The sequence below is a fragment of the Coturnix japonica genome, chromosome 1 (assembly GCF_001577835.2).
Source record: "Coturnix japonica isolate 7356 chromosome 1, Coturnix japonica 2.1, whole genome shotgun sequence".
Lineage (NCBI taxonomy): Eukaryota > Metazoa > Chordata > Aves > Galliformes > Phasianidae > Coturnix > Coturnix japonica.
The window spans coordinates 15,380,606-15,395,297 of NC_029516.1; the positions used below are offsets into that span (position 1 = coordinate 15,380,606).

Sequence of the window (14,692 nt, forward strand, 5' to 3'; positions counted from 1 at the left end):
ATGCTGCAGCGGCTCCCGCGGAGCCTCCCCGGGGTGGGCCCGGCCCCCGCTCGCCCCGCGCCGCCCGGCGGCGGCGCGCCCTGAGCGGGCGGCGGCGGCGGCGGCCCCGCGGCGCAGCGGGCGCTGTTGCGCAACCTGCCCGGCGCTGCCGGCCTCCCTGCCCCCGCCGCCGGCTCGGCGCGGCTCCCGCGGACACGGAGCGCTGATTCATGGGGCCCCGCGCCGGCCGCCTCGGCGAGGAGAGCGCGGCGCTGCCGCTGCCCCCGCGCGGGGTGTGAAGCCCCGGCCCCTCCTCCGCAGCCCCGGGCTCGCCCGCCCTGCTCGGGAGTGTGGTCCCTGCCGGGAGCCGCCGCGCCTGGCGCACAGAGGGAAGCGTTGATGCATCGCTGTGGAAATTCATTGTGTGACTTTCTGGGTATTTACTGAGTTTCAGACCGAGATGCAGCTCTTGAAAGCTTTATGGGCACTAGCAGGAGCAGCGATCTGCTGTTTTCTTATATTTGTCATCCACTCACAGTTTCTTAAAGAAGGTAATTATATCTGCATGTCTACATACCCTGTTCTTTAATACTACGGTCTGTACGAGGTGTCTTAATTATTTTTTACTGTTTCCAGTATGTTCTATTTACAGCAGTGCTTCCACGCCGTTTTTTTATTTTTTTATTTTTTTAATTTTTTTTTTTTTTGGTGTGTGTGTGTGTGTGTTTCTTTTCTTGCTGCTTAAAGCCTTCCCGTGTTTGTTCCGTTAGCAAATAGCGAGCTTTGGACTTACGTTCTTGGTAATTGCATAGATGTATAAAATCGGTGTGATGTTTGCATTCTGCGTTTTAGCGGACGTCTCACGGCTCTGTGGGCTACGTCCGGTGCATAGGAAATATTTGTTGCTATCAGATGACCACCGAACAGCAGTCGTCATGGGAGTATTAATAAACCAAAAACCCCTTAACAAGTAAACGTCTTATTTTTATACCGAATCAATAGGCATCCTTTCCCTCTTCCTTGTTCAGTAAATTTTCAATAGATGGCACTAAAGTTCTATGGAAAGGGCAGGGCAGAGCAAATCCTGGGCATGCAGCGTCGTCCTTCTCCTCGCTGCCCCAACAGGAGCAGAGGCCTTTGCATGCTTTCAAGGCTCCGTTTTTTCCACCTTGCGGTCAGAAAACTGCGATTGCAATTTGTCGGAGAGAACAGCTCGGATGGGGTGGAGGGTTCTATGTTACATTTATTTTCTCTTTATTTCCTGCGTGAGTTGGGTGGGAAAAGAAAGCGTTTGATTAAGTGGATAGAAGAATTTTCTCAGGGAGTAATCCTCCTGTGTTTTTGGTTTTGTTTCCTTATCTTCTTCACCCGGAAATTGTTATTATTATTATTCCACGTTGTAATAATGTTTCCTTCTGTAAAGGCAACTGCTCTGAGATACGAGCGTGAATCCTGAGAGATGTATTTATATTGGGTGGTGTATGAGAAGGACCAGTGCTGTTCCTTAAGAAGCACAGTGTAAAAACGTGGGGGTTTTGGCAGACCCATGTATTCCTTTTTGTCACGGTAGTGCAGCCGAGGTGGTGGCTGCTGGAGGAGGCAGCCGGGCTGGCTGTGGAGCTCTGCAAAACGAGGAGAAAAACTTTTCTGTGCCTGGGACAAAGTTTTGCTCTGGGCTGGGCAGAGCACCTACCCTGCACCCACAGAAGGGCCTCTACTGGCGGTACCGCAGCGTGGGACATCACAGCATTGGGCTGTGCCTTTGTGCTGATCTTTGCTGGGATGGATAAACACAGATTTGCCCGGTTTGCTTGGTCTAAAACACGGTGTCCAGATATCGATGGTGCCAGAGATTTCTTCTTTAAGAAAGGAGCCCATGCTTTAGTTGCACTGTGTGCAGTGCCTCTCTTATATTCACTTATTGAGCATGCCTTTAAAATGCTTGGACTGGTCTGTTCATATATGTCTGTCTAAGCAGATGACTCATTTTGAAGAGATAAAGCAGAAAGAAATATAGCCCGGTATCTCAGGCTATTTTATTTATTTATTTATTTTTGTCAGTATTTGCATGATGCCGCTTCATTCTTACTCCTTTCTTTTCTTTTTCTTTCTTTTTTTTTTTTCTTTTTTTTCTTTTTTTTTTTTTTCCTTTCCTTTTCTAAAATGTCTTTCACTCCATGACTTTTAGACCCATGTTACTATGAATAATCCATAATGAAAGAAGCATTTAGTATCACTTAAAGTATTTCTTCTTGCACTGTGGGATGGAAAGCTGCTACTAAGTTAATATGTGAAGGCAGAAGCCATGGCCAGGCACTGAGCTCTTCAACACGTTTTCCGTTGCTTCTCCTCCAGCTTTTATAGCCACTCTTCACTCTGAGCACAGAGAGAAGGCTGAAGCATGGAGCTTGTTGGGTAACTTAATTACACCGGTTCATTTATTATATTTGTGAAGAAAATATTTTTTCTTTAACACTGTGACCCGAGTACTTACAGTAAATACAGACCAAGTGTGTGAGGGGCCGCTTGTCAGTCCTTCCTGACCGCTGCTCATCTGCACAGCAGCGTTTCTGTCCCTCCTTATAATTACTTCAGCAGTGCATGTTGTCACCCCCGTGGTTTCAGTCCTGAAATGGAGTAGTGCAGTGGAATTGGCTGAAACTTGAGGTGGTATAACAGAATTCTCTCTGAGGAACTTTCAGAATATCTAATAAAAAATGATAGTTTTAGCCACTGTGGATTCCAATGCAGGCATGTAGGAGGAGGAGGAATAGATAACAGAAGACTTAAGCTGAACATTGTAAACAATTAACAAAAGCAGCATGGAATTTTCTACTTTTTTTTTTTTTTTTTTTTTGTGTGTGTGTGTGTGTGTGTGTTTTTTTTTTTGTTTTTTGTTTTTTTGTTTTGTTTTTGTTTTTAAGCCTGCAGTAAGAAAGCAAGGGAAAGCAGACTGAGGGAACAACCAGCAAAGCATTTAACCATAAGTCTACCACGCTGGTTTACTGAACAGATATGTATGAAGAAGAACTCGTGAGATAGCAGTTACCTCCAGAAGATGTGAAATTGTTCTCAGATATTGGAGTTAGCCCTTTGCATTCAGATTTTATTAAAAAGTTGGGAATGGTGTGTCTCATTGCACATAATGGTGCTAGGCTGTTGATTTCCTGGCAAAAAGATTAATTTCCCATCGGATCCTAATGAACTACATGGGCTCATTGTTTGCAACTCAGCTGTGCAGTCGAATTCCGAAGTTAAATACTTAGACATTTTCATGTGATCATTTCTTGTGCAGAAGGATAATTTCCTGTGGTCCCAAGCAGCAAACAAGTAAGCCACCCGTTTGCCGAGTTCAATCAGATTAGCTGATACAATGCATCTCCTGAGACTGTTTGACAGTGCAAGTTTATACAGCATACATTCCTTTTGTTTGCAACACAACTGATGTAATAAGAATGACAGGTAGAATTAACTAAAGGTCTGACAATTTATTAATGCACACTCTCTTCATTTTTGATTGTTTTGTAGTATTTACAGCTTAGTATTCTTCCAGAGGCCAGTCTTAATGGAAAACTGACATCATCTTCACATCTTACATCTTTAAATGATTGCTATTTGCTTTTTTTTTTTTTGCTTTTTTTTCCTGTATTAATTTTCCCTTTAATCACTTAGAATTAGTGATGCCATCTGTTAAACTCTTGCCACTTATTAACACAAGAAATTTTGACAATTTCAGCTGTGCTGCATAGCACAGAGCGTGCAACTTTGATGACATCTGTCTAAAACTTACTATCAGAAGCAAATTCTCCTTCAGTCATGTTCATAGACATGTTATATTATGTGTTGCTGTGGTCTATTGAGACTTTTCACGCTGTTTTCTTTTGGTTCCTATGGTGAACATGCATTTTTGCTCTAAGTAGACCTGTCTTAATTCTTAAATATTTTAACACAAGTTTCTGAGTTTAGGCAGTTTAGTTGCAGCCTTACATTGCTGCAGTTTGAACTGTGCGAGAGACAATGAGTGCTTGTTCTGAGATGAGTGGGAAAGAGCTGTTTAAAGGTTTATTTTCATGAATATGTTTTTTTCAGGAAGTGAAGAATGGGTGACACAGGGTGCCATTTTTTCCACACTTAGGCTTTTGTGTGGAAATACAGGTCATCCTGTGGCTAATCCGTTCCCCTCTGTCCAATCTGTCCTTCAGTGTTTCTGTAAGATGAATAGAGCTGTGAACCCAGAGAAAGGCATTGTGATTCGTAATTGCAGTCCCAAGCCGGTCTGATCTTCTTGCAGAGCAGTTTAACCCACCCCAGTCAACCCGTCACTGTGAAGAGGTCTGGAAAACTGAAATATCCACAACTTCTTTTATTTTTTGCTTACACCACTGACAATTAAAAGTAAGGAGTTACTTTCACTACCCAAGTCTGGTTTTAAATTATTTATAATCTATAACTTTCTTTCAAAGAGAGCTGGAAAAAAACTGAGTTGGTGCTATGCACACTAATTGTGGGCACTCCTCTGCCCCCAGACAAGTACCCCTTTTACCTAGCAGAGCATTTAACCATTCAGGCACAGCAGTGATGGGGAAAGATAAAGGATACACTTTCTAAATATGTCTTTTAATAACATAGAAAACAGTGCTGCAAGGGGGTAGACTTTGGAAGGGCATGAATGTACTGCATCCAGGGTGTTTATAGCCTATTATATACTTTGAACCTTTTTCTTTTTTTATTATTCTGTGGATGTCAAGTAAGAGCCTAGAACACATTGTCTATCAAGGGCAAATTAATATTTTGAATCATTTATAAGATATGAGCATGTGAGTGGGACTAAACAGAAACATGGGTTCAGTCCGAAGACTCAAAATGGAAAAGGTTGGAGCATAAAGGTCTCAAAACTGCACTCTTAATCTGCTGGGTAGAAGCTCTAAAGCAAGCCATGTAAAACAGGCAAAAGTTAAGTAGAGGCAGGAGAATTCTGATACTTCTGTTATAAACTGATGATTATAGTTATAAACCAGAATTTTATTATCACCTGTGCAAATTTAGCATATGTTCATATATGTGAACAGTGTACTTGTTTAGCACGTCTTTCATAGTTGTGTCTTTTTTCTGCCCTAGGCAGAAGTTTGCAGTTGTTGGGTATGCTCAGACTGACATTTTTCTGTCAGGAACATTTAGAGAAATTAGTGTCACAACAGCAAAAATGCTTCAGTGCTTACTTCTAAAAAGTGCATTTCTTACTCATAACAACTTGGTTAAGGCTTGTACTTAACGTTAGTATCTTTGACACTTTTTGCAGATTGTAATGTGCTAACCTGCTGTAAAACTATGGGAATATTTTGTGCATTTTTTAATGTGTTTTTTGGATATATGTTTTGCAACTGGAAATATCCAGGCCATATTATTCCATTCAGGCAACCCCAAATGGCTTAGCTGTCCCTCTGCTAGCATTCGAAAACCTCTATTGATGAGGTTATTTCTTTAGAGCTTTCTGTTCCTGTAACCTCACAGCTTTGTGTAGTTGCTAGGACTAATGCAGACTGCTGTATAAAACATTTGAGGAGAGGACTTGTCTTCCACAGCCTTCTGAAACTGAAAATCTTGCAGTTTTCATTGAAAGAATTTGAATGTGATTTATAAGGAGAGGTAATATTCCCCTTAAGATTTGTTTTTCTTTAATAGTTAAATCATTCCAAAAAATGACAGAACGAGAAAGAAAATTGCTCTTAAGAACGTGGGAAAAAAAGTTTGCATTTATCTTAGAACTGTGTGGTTTTTTTTGTTTTGTTTTGTTTTGATTTTTGTTTTGTTTTTTATTATTTTCTTTCTATTTGCCCTTTTATGCTTAACTTGTGTCTCAGAACAGTAAGGGACCTTGCATACCAGATGTGCTGCATATGTTACCTACATGTAGTAGATCTGAGTTGAGGATGGTTTGTCTCAGATGTAAATGTTTCTGCTTTATGGTGTTCATTTTCTCTCAGCAAACTGTAGTATAGTTATTTTCTCCTATTTGTCATTTTTTACTGGTCTGTGAAGAGGCAGATAGGAGTGAGATTCTCAGAGCAGCACGGCAGACCAGAGAGGGTGCAGGATGCTCAAGTGGAGGTTTTGCCTTCTCATTCAAGAAAACAGATTTGACTGTTAAAAACCATGAACCTGAATAAGTGCTGAACAAGGGAAGAACATGTATTTGAAAAGTTTTGGTATTTTCATTATTTATTTCTTTGTTCATTTTCTTACTTATTTTAGGATAGAGAAGTGTAGCAGTAAAAGGAAGCCATGCAGACAGAATACTCAAAAGTTTCCTTTTCAGGGAGATTAGAGAGGTGTTTCTGTCTGGCATCTGGCTATGCCAGGAGATACCTGGTAGTATTTCTGCTCATAGGAGGTAGCTTCAAAACAGTCTTTGGTTTTGAGTGACGAAAATTACAGATGCATTTGTCTTCACAGTGCACCACAGATGGTATAAAGCCCCTACTTTTCCTGACTGAGTAATCTGACAAAAGGAATTAGTAACAGATTTTCAGTAGTCTTTGTCTGCCTGTTTTCGTGCCCTAAGAGCACAAGTGAGGAATTGCTGACCTTTCTCAGTATTTATTAGTGCTACCTATTATGAAAGGTGGCACTGTAGGCTGATGTGTTTCACATCATACAAAAATGTGTACTTTTTAGATCTGTTGATTACTCTTATTTCTAAGTGGACATACACATTTGATCTTTACTGTATCAAAAATGAAGCTGGAATAAAAACAAGACATACATGATGAGATTTCTTTAACTGAATTAAAACTGGAGCATTGGAAAACAAACAAACAAACAAACAAAAAACAAACAAGTATTTAGCGACCAATAGTTCGCTAAATATAAAAATATACTATTGATTAAAAAGACCTATAAATATCTTTTATGTAAGTTCACTAATAAAAATAGAAACAAAAGTCCTCTTTTGTCCCAGTGATAACAACAGTGTTTGGGTTTTGGTGATATGTAGATGTCCCACTTGGAATCAGCGGCTCACCCGCGTATAACTAGTCAGTTCCAGTGTATGTTCCTACAAGTCTAGGCCAGGTATCTGTTATATTCAGTGTCAGGATTTTAGTGGATATTTATTTTGCTCAGAAATTATATCTTCTTGCTACTTTAAACCGTTAGTGAGAAGGGATTCTGTTCAATAGCAAAATCCGATTATTTGCCTAAATGTGCTTATTATGTGTGCTCTAGAAAACCAACACAGTGTAATGAAACTGCCTATTCATTATGTTTTACCTTTGGCACTGCATCCGTTCATGAGAAATGCTAGTCGGAACAATAGATCAACCTACTAATTGTCGTTAGTCTTGTGAAAAGCAATGAATAGCGTGTTTGAAATATATCCAAACAACAAATTAACATATAAATAATCAGAAAAATAATGTAATGGATCAATACCTATTGAAATATATTCCAAAAGCAGATGCTATGCTAATGTGTGTTTTCGTGTGAGCGATTTATTATTTTTGACCGTAAGGAGGAATGTAGAAGACTGTTAATTTGTCAGGTGAAAAACTAGTTTTACAATAAACCAGTTTATTTTGGATCTCAGTTTCTCTCTACCATATTCTATTCCAAAATGTAGATGCTTAACCGCAGTTACACATGAAGAAAGATACAGGCCAAATTAGGTGGATATGCAGGAGAACAAGGGGAAGAAATGCAATGATGGAAGATCTGACCTAGAAAGGAGTAATGAAGAGACCAGGGTTATTAAGTTTAGAGAAGAGACTGCTGTGTCGGTAGGAGTGTTCAATGGATAAAATTCTGCCTTAGGAGTAACAAACTTCTTTCTGTAAAGCAAGAAGATGGCGAGAAGCAGTAGGCTCAAGCTGAACTGAAGATTTTAGCTCGATATCAGGAAAAAGCGTAGTGAAGGAAAGTTGTGCTGAACATCAGGGAGGAATTACCGATGGCAAGGACAGTTAAGGACTGTAATAGATTTCCTTGGGAAGCTGTGAAACAGGAGAATTTTACCTTCAGGTCAAAAGGTCATGTGTTAGGAATAGCCTCATCAAGTTGAAGCAGACAGGTGGACTAGGTGACCTCTTGTAGCCCCTTCAAGCCTTATCCTCCAAATGCTAGCTTACCTAAAATGTATTTAGAAAGCTGAAAGGGTTTTCAAAGCATCTGACTTTAGGGCGGTTTTCTGTTAACTGCTGAAGTGAAGGCTTATGAGAAAATACACTGGGATCTGAAAGAATTCAGAGGATAAAGCAGTATATGAAATCTCAAGAAAAACCCCAGTGGTTTGAGTACTTTATTAGCTAAATCATACCACTTTCTGAGTTGCAGATATAATTGAAATGGAAAAAAAAAAAAAAAAACAGAAAATCTCATGATTTATGTTAGACTTTTGGGGCATGTCAGAAAATAAACCGAAATAGCTAACAGTTAATCTTTTAAGTGCTTTTTACTCTGCATGCTCTTCGGGACTTCAAAGTGTCCTGAACTAGGGCCTTACTCTGTTCATTCTTCATATCCAAAGAGCAGTGAGATTAGAATGAGGAGGGCTCCAGAAATAATGCCTCCTATTTTATTATTTTGACCCGTGACATCAGAAGCAGATGTTGATGGTATGGCAGAAGAGGCTGAACCTTCCCACCAATATTCCACTACATTCTGTTGGTGGATGACAGATGGTAGCACAGGGGCTGTTGGACATATTGGTGTCTGACTTTTTTCAGTACAAAAAAGACAGGGATCTCTTGGAAAGAGTCCAGCGGAGGGCCACAAAGATGGTAAAGGGCCTGGAGCATCTCCCCTATGAGGAGAGACTTAGGGAACTGGGTCTGTTTAGCCTTGAGAAAAGAAGGCTGAGAGGGGACTTGATCCAGGTTTATAAATACCTGAGGTGTGGGAGCCATAGTGGTGAGGCTGGTCTCTTTTCAGTAGTGCGTGGGGACAGGACTAAGGGTAGTGGGATGAAACTACAGCATAGGAAGTTCCACACAAATGTGCAGAAGAACTTCTTTACAGTGAGGGTGACGGAGCACTGGAATAGGCTGCCCAGGGAGGTGGTGGAGTCTCCTTCTCTGGAGATATTCAAGACCCGCTTGGACGCCTATCTGTGAGACATGGTGTAGGGAGCCTGCTTTGGCTTGGAGGTTGGACTCGATGATCTCTAGAAGTCCCTTCCAACCCCTACAATTCTGTGATTCTGTGACACAGAAGTGCATATGAAGCAAAGGTAAGTAGATGAATCCCTCCACACTGAAAAAATTGTAGCCATTGACATTCTTTGATGCTTACTGAATGTTTATGGAGACCCAGCAGTGGATGCTGGCACAGTAAGGTGTTGGGTGGTGTGTTTCAGCAGTGGAGGTTGCAACATGAATGACAAGCCACATAGCAGATGCTCATACACAGCTGTCACACCATGAAATGAAGAACATATCAATCACCTCATACACACAAATTATGACCAGGAAACTGTGCCTAGAGTTGAATATCAGCTTCAGTGCATTGGAAATGATAGTGGCAACCTTGGAATATCATTGTGTATTTTGTGTCAGATGGGTCCCACAAATGCTCATACAGGAACAGAAAGAACACTGTATGCAAGACTGTCAAAACCTACTGAACCAACACAAGGCTGAAGGTGACAATTTCCTGCAGTGCATCATTACCATCATTACCAATGATGAGATGTAGCGTCATCACATCACTACCAGATGTAGTCAAAACAGCAGTCTATGGAGTGGCAATGTGCAAATTCCCCATCGGAGAAAAAGTTCAAGACACAGTCCTCATGGGTAAAGTTATGTGTGCTGCCTTTTATGGTAGGAAAGGGGTGAAAGGTATTTCTGTTTTCCTGGAACTCATCAAATCTGACTGCTACATTATAACACTGACTAAGCTGAAGGCTTGAACTTCCAGAATCAGGCCAGAGAAGAAGACAACCTTTCTCTTGCAACACAATAATGCCAGGCTCCATACCAGTTTGAAGACCATGAAGCACACTGCCAATTTTGGCTAGACTGTCCTATCACACCCACCACCTAGTTCAGTTTTGGTACTTTCTGATTTTCATCTCTTTGGGCTGATGAAAGATGGTCTGGATAGGCAATATTTTCCCAGCATTTCAGCTGTTGTGGTAGCCGTGAAACAGTGGGTCAATTCTGCTGATGCAGATTTTTATGAGCACGGTATGCAGGCTCTTTCTCATTGCTGATGAAAATGCACAGCTGATGGTGATGACTGTTGAAAAATGGTGTTTTATAGCTGAGAATTTGTTCCACCTTGATGCAATGCCATCCAATTTTTTACTTCTGCGTGGTCTTAAATCCAATTTCAAAATGAAAAGCAGAAAACTGTGCCGACAGAAGATGTGTAGGAAAACAGAGGTCACTTGTTACATAGAAACAGGCAAACTTAGACGTAATCTGTTGTTGGTGTCACACACCACAGCTTGTACTTGGAGCACGTCTTATCTGGAATTTGTTCATGCCTCTGGAACAGTTACATACTGCAGAGTTGTTCTGCTTGGAGGTGTAGGAGAGCTGAATACCAGATGTTTCTTCCCTGAGAAGCATTAATATTTATTTAAAGACAGGATATAGGAAATCTTTTATAAGTTTCTGTAATGAAAGTAAAAATTTCTTTACCCCTTTACAGTAGTTTGTCAGAAAGCACCCACATTTTATGAGGCTGAGTAGTGAGTGCTAATTAATCATGACAATGATGTTTTATGGTATCTTTTGTACTTTACTACAGCTTTTATTATATTAAATTACATGGTTTTCTGCATAATTCTTTCAATACAAATTTATGGCTTTAAGGAAAAAAAGAAACACAGCACTGCTCCATTATTCAGTGTTGTACATGTTTTAGAGCTGTGCATGATGGATCTGGGAATACTTTTAGCCTCAAGAGAATCAAACAGTTACTTGAAACGGTCACCGCTTGAGTATCACCTTGCTTACGGCTATGAACTAATTGAGATTAAACTAAAATGATTGTGAGATGCTTCCTTTTCCTGTACATTGGCACTTCCCGTTATCTAATGCTTTAAAAGTGTTATTTAGTCATTTAGTCATTAAAAAAAAAAAAAAAAAAAAGGGGGGGGGGGGGGGGGGGACGGACATGCTTCTGGGTTTCTCTTTCATTCTTGCTTTTGCTGTTGTTTTTCTGAATACACATCGGTAGATGAAGTAGACTTTTCAGCTTCATTTATTGTAAGATAATCTCATAACTGCTGTAAGCATTTTTGTATACTTGGCCAAAAAGGTACACAAACTGTACCAGATGCTGAGTTAACTGTAGTAGAATTATAGAGGATGCTGATGAGACTTCGAGTAAAATCTTTAAAGATAAAACTCATCTGCTGTGCGTTATGTCTTCTTTTGCATTACATATCAATAGCTCTGTTTGGCTGAATTTTCTTAACTTTCCATTCTTGTCCCTTTTTTTTTCCATATATGTCCCATTTTCCTTTGTGTTGTATCAGTTTTTCCTTTGTATGGGACTTTCCTAAGCCCAAAAGCATTTCATAAACTGCACATAGCTTTTCACTTTTTGAAGTGACAGCCCTCAGAAACTGAACTGTAAGTTTAAATGCAGTAACATGGTTAGTGAAAATAAATACACTATTTTATGTTGAGAATAAAATCTTGTCACCAAGCTGATGGTAAGCTTCTTAATGCCCTCTTTAGCAATGTTGGGCAGCATTCAATTGTTCTTCAGCTCACTTATGCCTTGGTCCATTGGCGTGGAAATGCATCTTTTCCTATCTGTAGGATCTGAGTCAAATAATCTGTATCTGCAAAGTAATTGTTTCTGAAGAGCTTTCCAAACCAACTAATTAAAGCTTGTACTTCACTTAGGCAGGTTTGGTTTATTGCACCAGTTCTTTGTTCCATACTGAGGCATTCCAACTCCTGATGATACTGTCATTTTTCTGGTAAAGATGAGGTTATTTTTCTGGCTCCAGGGATACTAAAAGTTAGATATGGATACTAAGTGCAATTGCATACTCCTGTACAGTGAATTATTACTGCTCATAATATCAACTTCTGCTTTAGTACTTTAGGCTTATCTAAAGCCTGAGCTGTACCATTGCAAGCACTTGACAAATCTAGAGAAACTCACAGTTCACAGAAGTACACACATTAAATAAATAAACACAGAAGCACAAGCAAGTAATCACAGACTGACTAGGGTGTGAAGGGACCTCTGCAGGTCACCTGGCGCAACCTCTTCCCCAGCAAGGACATCCAGGGCCATGTCCAGGCAGCTTCAGGAGACATCCAAGGAGGAGACTCCACAGTCTCCAGGCAGCCTGTGCCAGTTTTCCATCACCTGCACAGCACAGAAATTCTTCCTCTTGTTCAGGTGAAATCTCCTGTGTTTCAGCTTGTATGCCTTCTCTCTTGTCCTTTTAGTGGGGACCACTGAAAAGAGACCGGTTTATTCCTGCTTGCACTCTTCCTTCTGGTATTTATGGTCTTTTTAATGCTCCTTGACAGCTAGAATTGCTTAATTTCTTCAGGAGTCCTTGTCCACTTCCAGCAGTCTCCTGCCTTCTGTCCTGTGTGCTATGCCAAACAACTACAGCTTCATTCTTCAAGCATGTGTGAAAACACTGGGGAAAAAGGAGATCGTTAGTGGATCTGTTATGATACTCAAATATCATGAATTTTCTCTTAAATTCTAGGCTCCCTGAGAGACAATTTCCTTTCTAGTTTTGTCTGTTTGCTTACATAGACTTTACTGTTCCTCTTCCCATTACAGAATTCCTCCAGTATGATTTTTAGGTTAGAATTTGGCCATTTGTACAGCAGGCATCAGGACACTGGGTTAATACCAGTGTTCTGTTTTAGTTGCTTCAGAATACATTCTAACAGGGAACTCAGGTGAATGAGGAATTGATGCCCTTTTCATAATTACCTTTTTTTTATTGCATGGAAATTTTTATCTAGATGATTCAGAGTTGTAAACTTACGGGTGACTGGTCCCTTAGGAAACAAGAACAAATGCCCACAATGGGGAGGGGAGACTCAAGTCTGTATATGGTCGAGCTCATCAATTTTTATGTGCATTTTATTATTGTCTTGCTCTTTAAAGTTTTCTTCAGTTTGGCTAGCTCTGTTATGATGAGAGCTAAACCCCATTAGATTGATAATAATTCTTAATATTAAAGTCAGTCCACATAAATAATGCATATCTAATAACTTGTATTATGGATCTGGAATGAATGTAGATTCTCTATTTGTTACAGGTATCTTAATGAGTAGTTTGAAAATGACTTTCAGTTCAGAAGTGGATGAGATTTGCAAAGCTCCCTTTTTCAGTAGACAAATGATGAAAGTCAAATTAAAGGGAGTAGCTTGTCTTTCTGATTCATTGTAATGCTATTGCTTTCTGAGTTGATGCTGAAAACGTCAGATCTATCTCTGGGCTTCTGTAGTTCGTGTTCACTGTAATGGGAATTGCAGACACCTGTGCGCCTCTAGGTAGACAGGTTCTTGAATTCAGTGAAGCTGTCCTGTAATAGAGTGGCATATCAAAACACAACTTACTTTGTAAGAAAACAAAGCAATCTTCTCCTTTTTTTTTTTTTTTTTTTTTTTTTTTTTTTTAACAGAAAAAGAGAGAGAGAAAAAAAAAAAAAAACAACACCAAAACCCCATACAGTTTTAATGGAATTAACAGTAAGAAGCATCAAAAGAACTGCAATTTGCAGCATACTTTAATTTTCTAATAGTTTACAATTATAAAAGCCAAACAGAGAAACCTTTGACATAGAACTACTCATTTGCTTGATTGCTTTCTCCTGGGTTTGTTTATGGTTTACAAGTGGTCAAGGTTAAGCAGAGGTGTGTTTACCAACTGTGATTTAATCACGACCTCTTCTTAATGTAACTTCATTGTTACATTGTTGGACCATAGTGGTATAAAATATCTTTTCTCAATCCATATGCAAGGAAAAATTATGTACAAGCACAATAGAAATGAGAAGTTTGTAATATTGCCTCACTGTTAATTTACATTTTGAAAAACAAAAAGTTGCCATAGTAACATGTAGGTTGTAAAATTTTTCTAGACCTGGATATAGGGATATATAAGGATATATAAGGATATATAAGGATATAGTTCATAAGGAGATCCCTTTTGCATTTTTTGTTACTGTTCACTACAGTTATCATAAATGGACTGCTCTGGTGGCCTTCTTGCTCAGTGTGCAGCCAAACTAAGTGCGTTACTTTTGTGGAACAATCTGCAAGATTAGTTGTTTAATTAGTTAATCTACTCCATAACTCAAGCAAAAGGAAGTACTGAGTTTTTATTTTCATTTCCAGGTTTATTTATTTATATATATTTTTTTGTAATTACATTTTTCTGTATTTGTGTATTTTCATACATGTTTAAAAATATGTAAGATATAATAATGTTTGCCCCAGTCATCATGTAATGCTTTCTCAGTATTGTGGCATTGGATCCTGCTCTATTGATGATGGCCAGCAGCCTTTTGAGTTATGGTACATCTGGACTGTTTAATTTTTTAGGGTGAACGTTTTTGCTGATGCATGATCTTGTTTAGTATTGTTGCTTGCATAATTCTTCCATACAGGTACGGACTCAAAAATAGATCTTATTTCTGAATATGTTAAATGGAGTAATAAAAACTTCTTATCACTGTGCAGAACTAAAATCTTTCAGTACTTTTCAACTGTAGTCC

General features: G+C 39.5%; 1 protein-coding gene across 8 annotated transcripts in view; it reads left to right on the top strand.

Moving 5' to 3' along the window:
• Positions 1 to 14,692, top strand: part of TAFA5 (TAFA chemokine like family member 5) — a 426,646-nt gene that overhangs the window by 102,949 nt on the left and 309,005 nt on the right. The window contains exon 1 of one of the 8 annotated variants that reach the window (XM_015851981.2): positions 163 to 530. The exons of the other annotated variants lie outside the window; for them this stretch is intronic. Coding sequence (XP_015707467.1) covers positions 440 to 530 — 91 coding nt within the window. The 5' untranslated portion in view covers positions 163 to 439. Of the gene's footprint in view, positions 1 to 162; positions 531 to 14,692 lie in introns of those variants that run through there. 8 annotated transcript variants of the gene reach the window in all.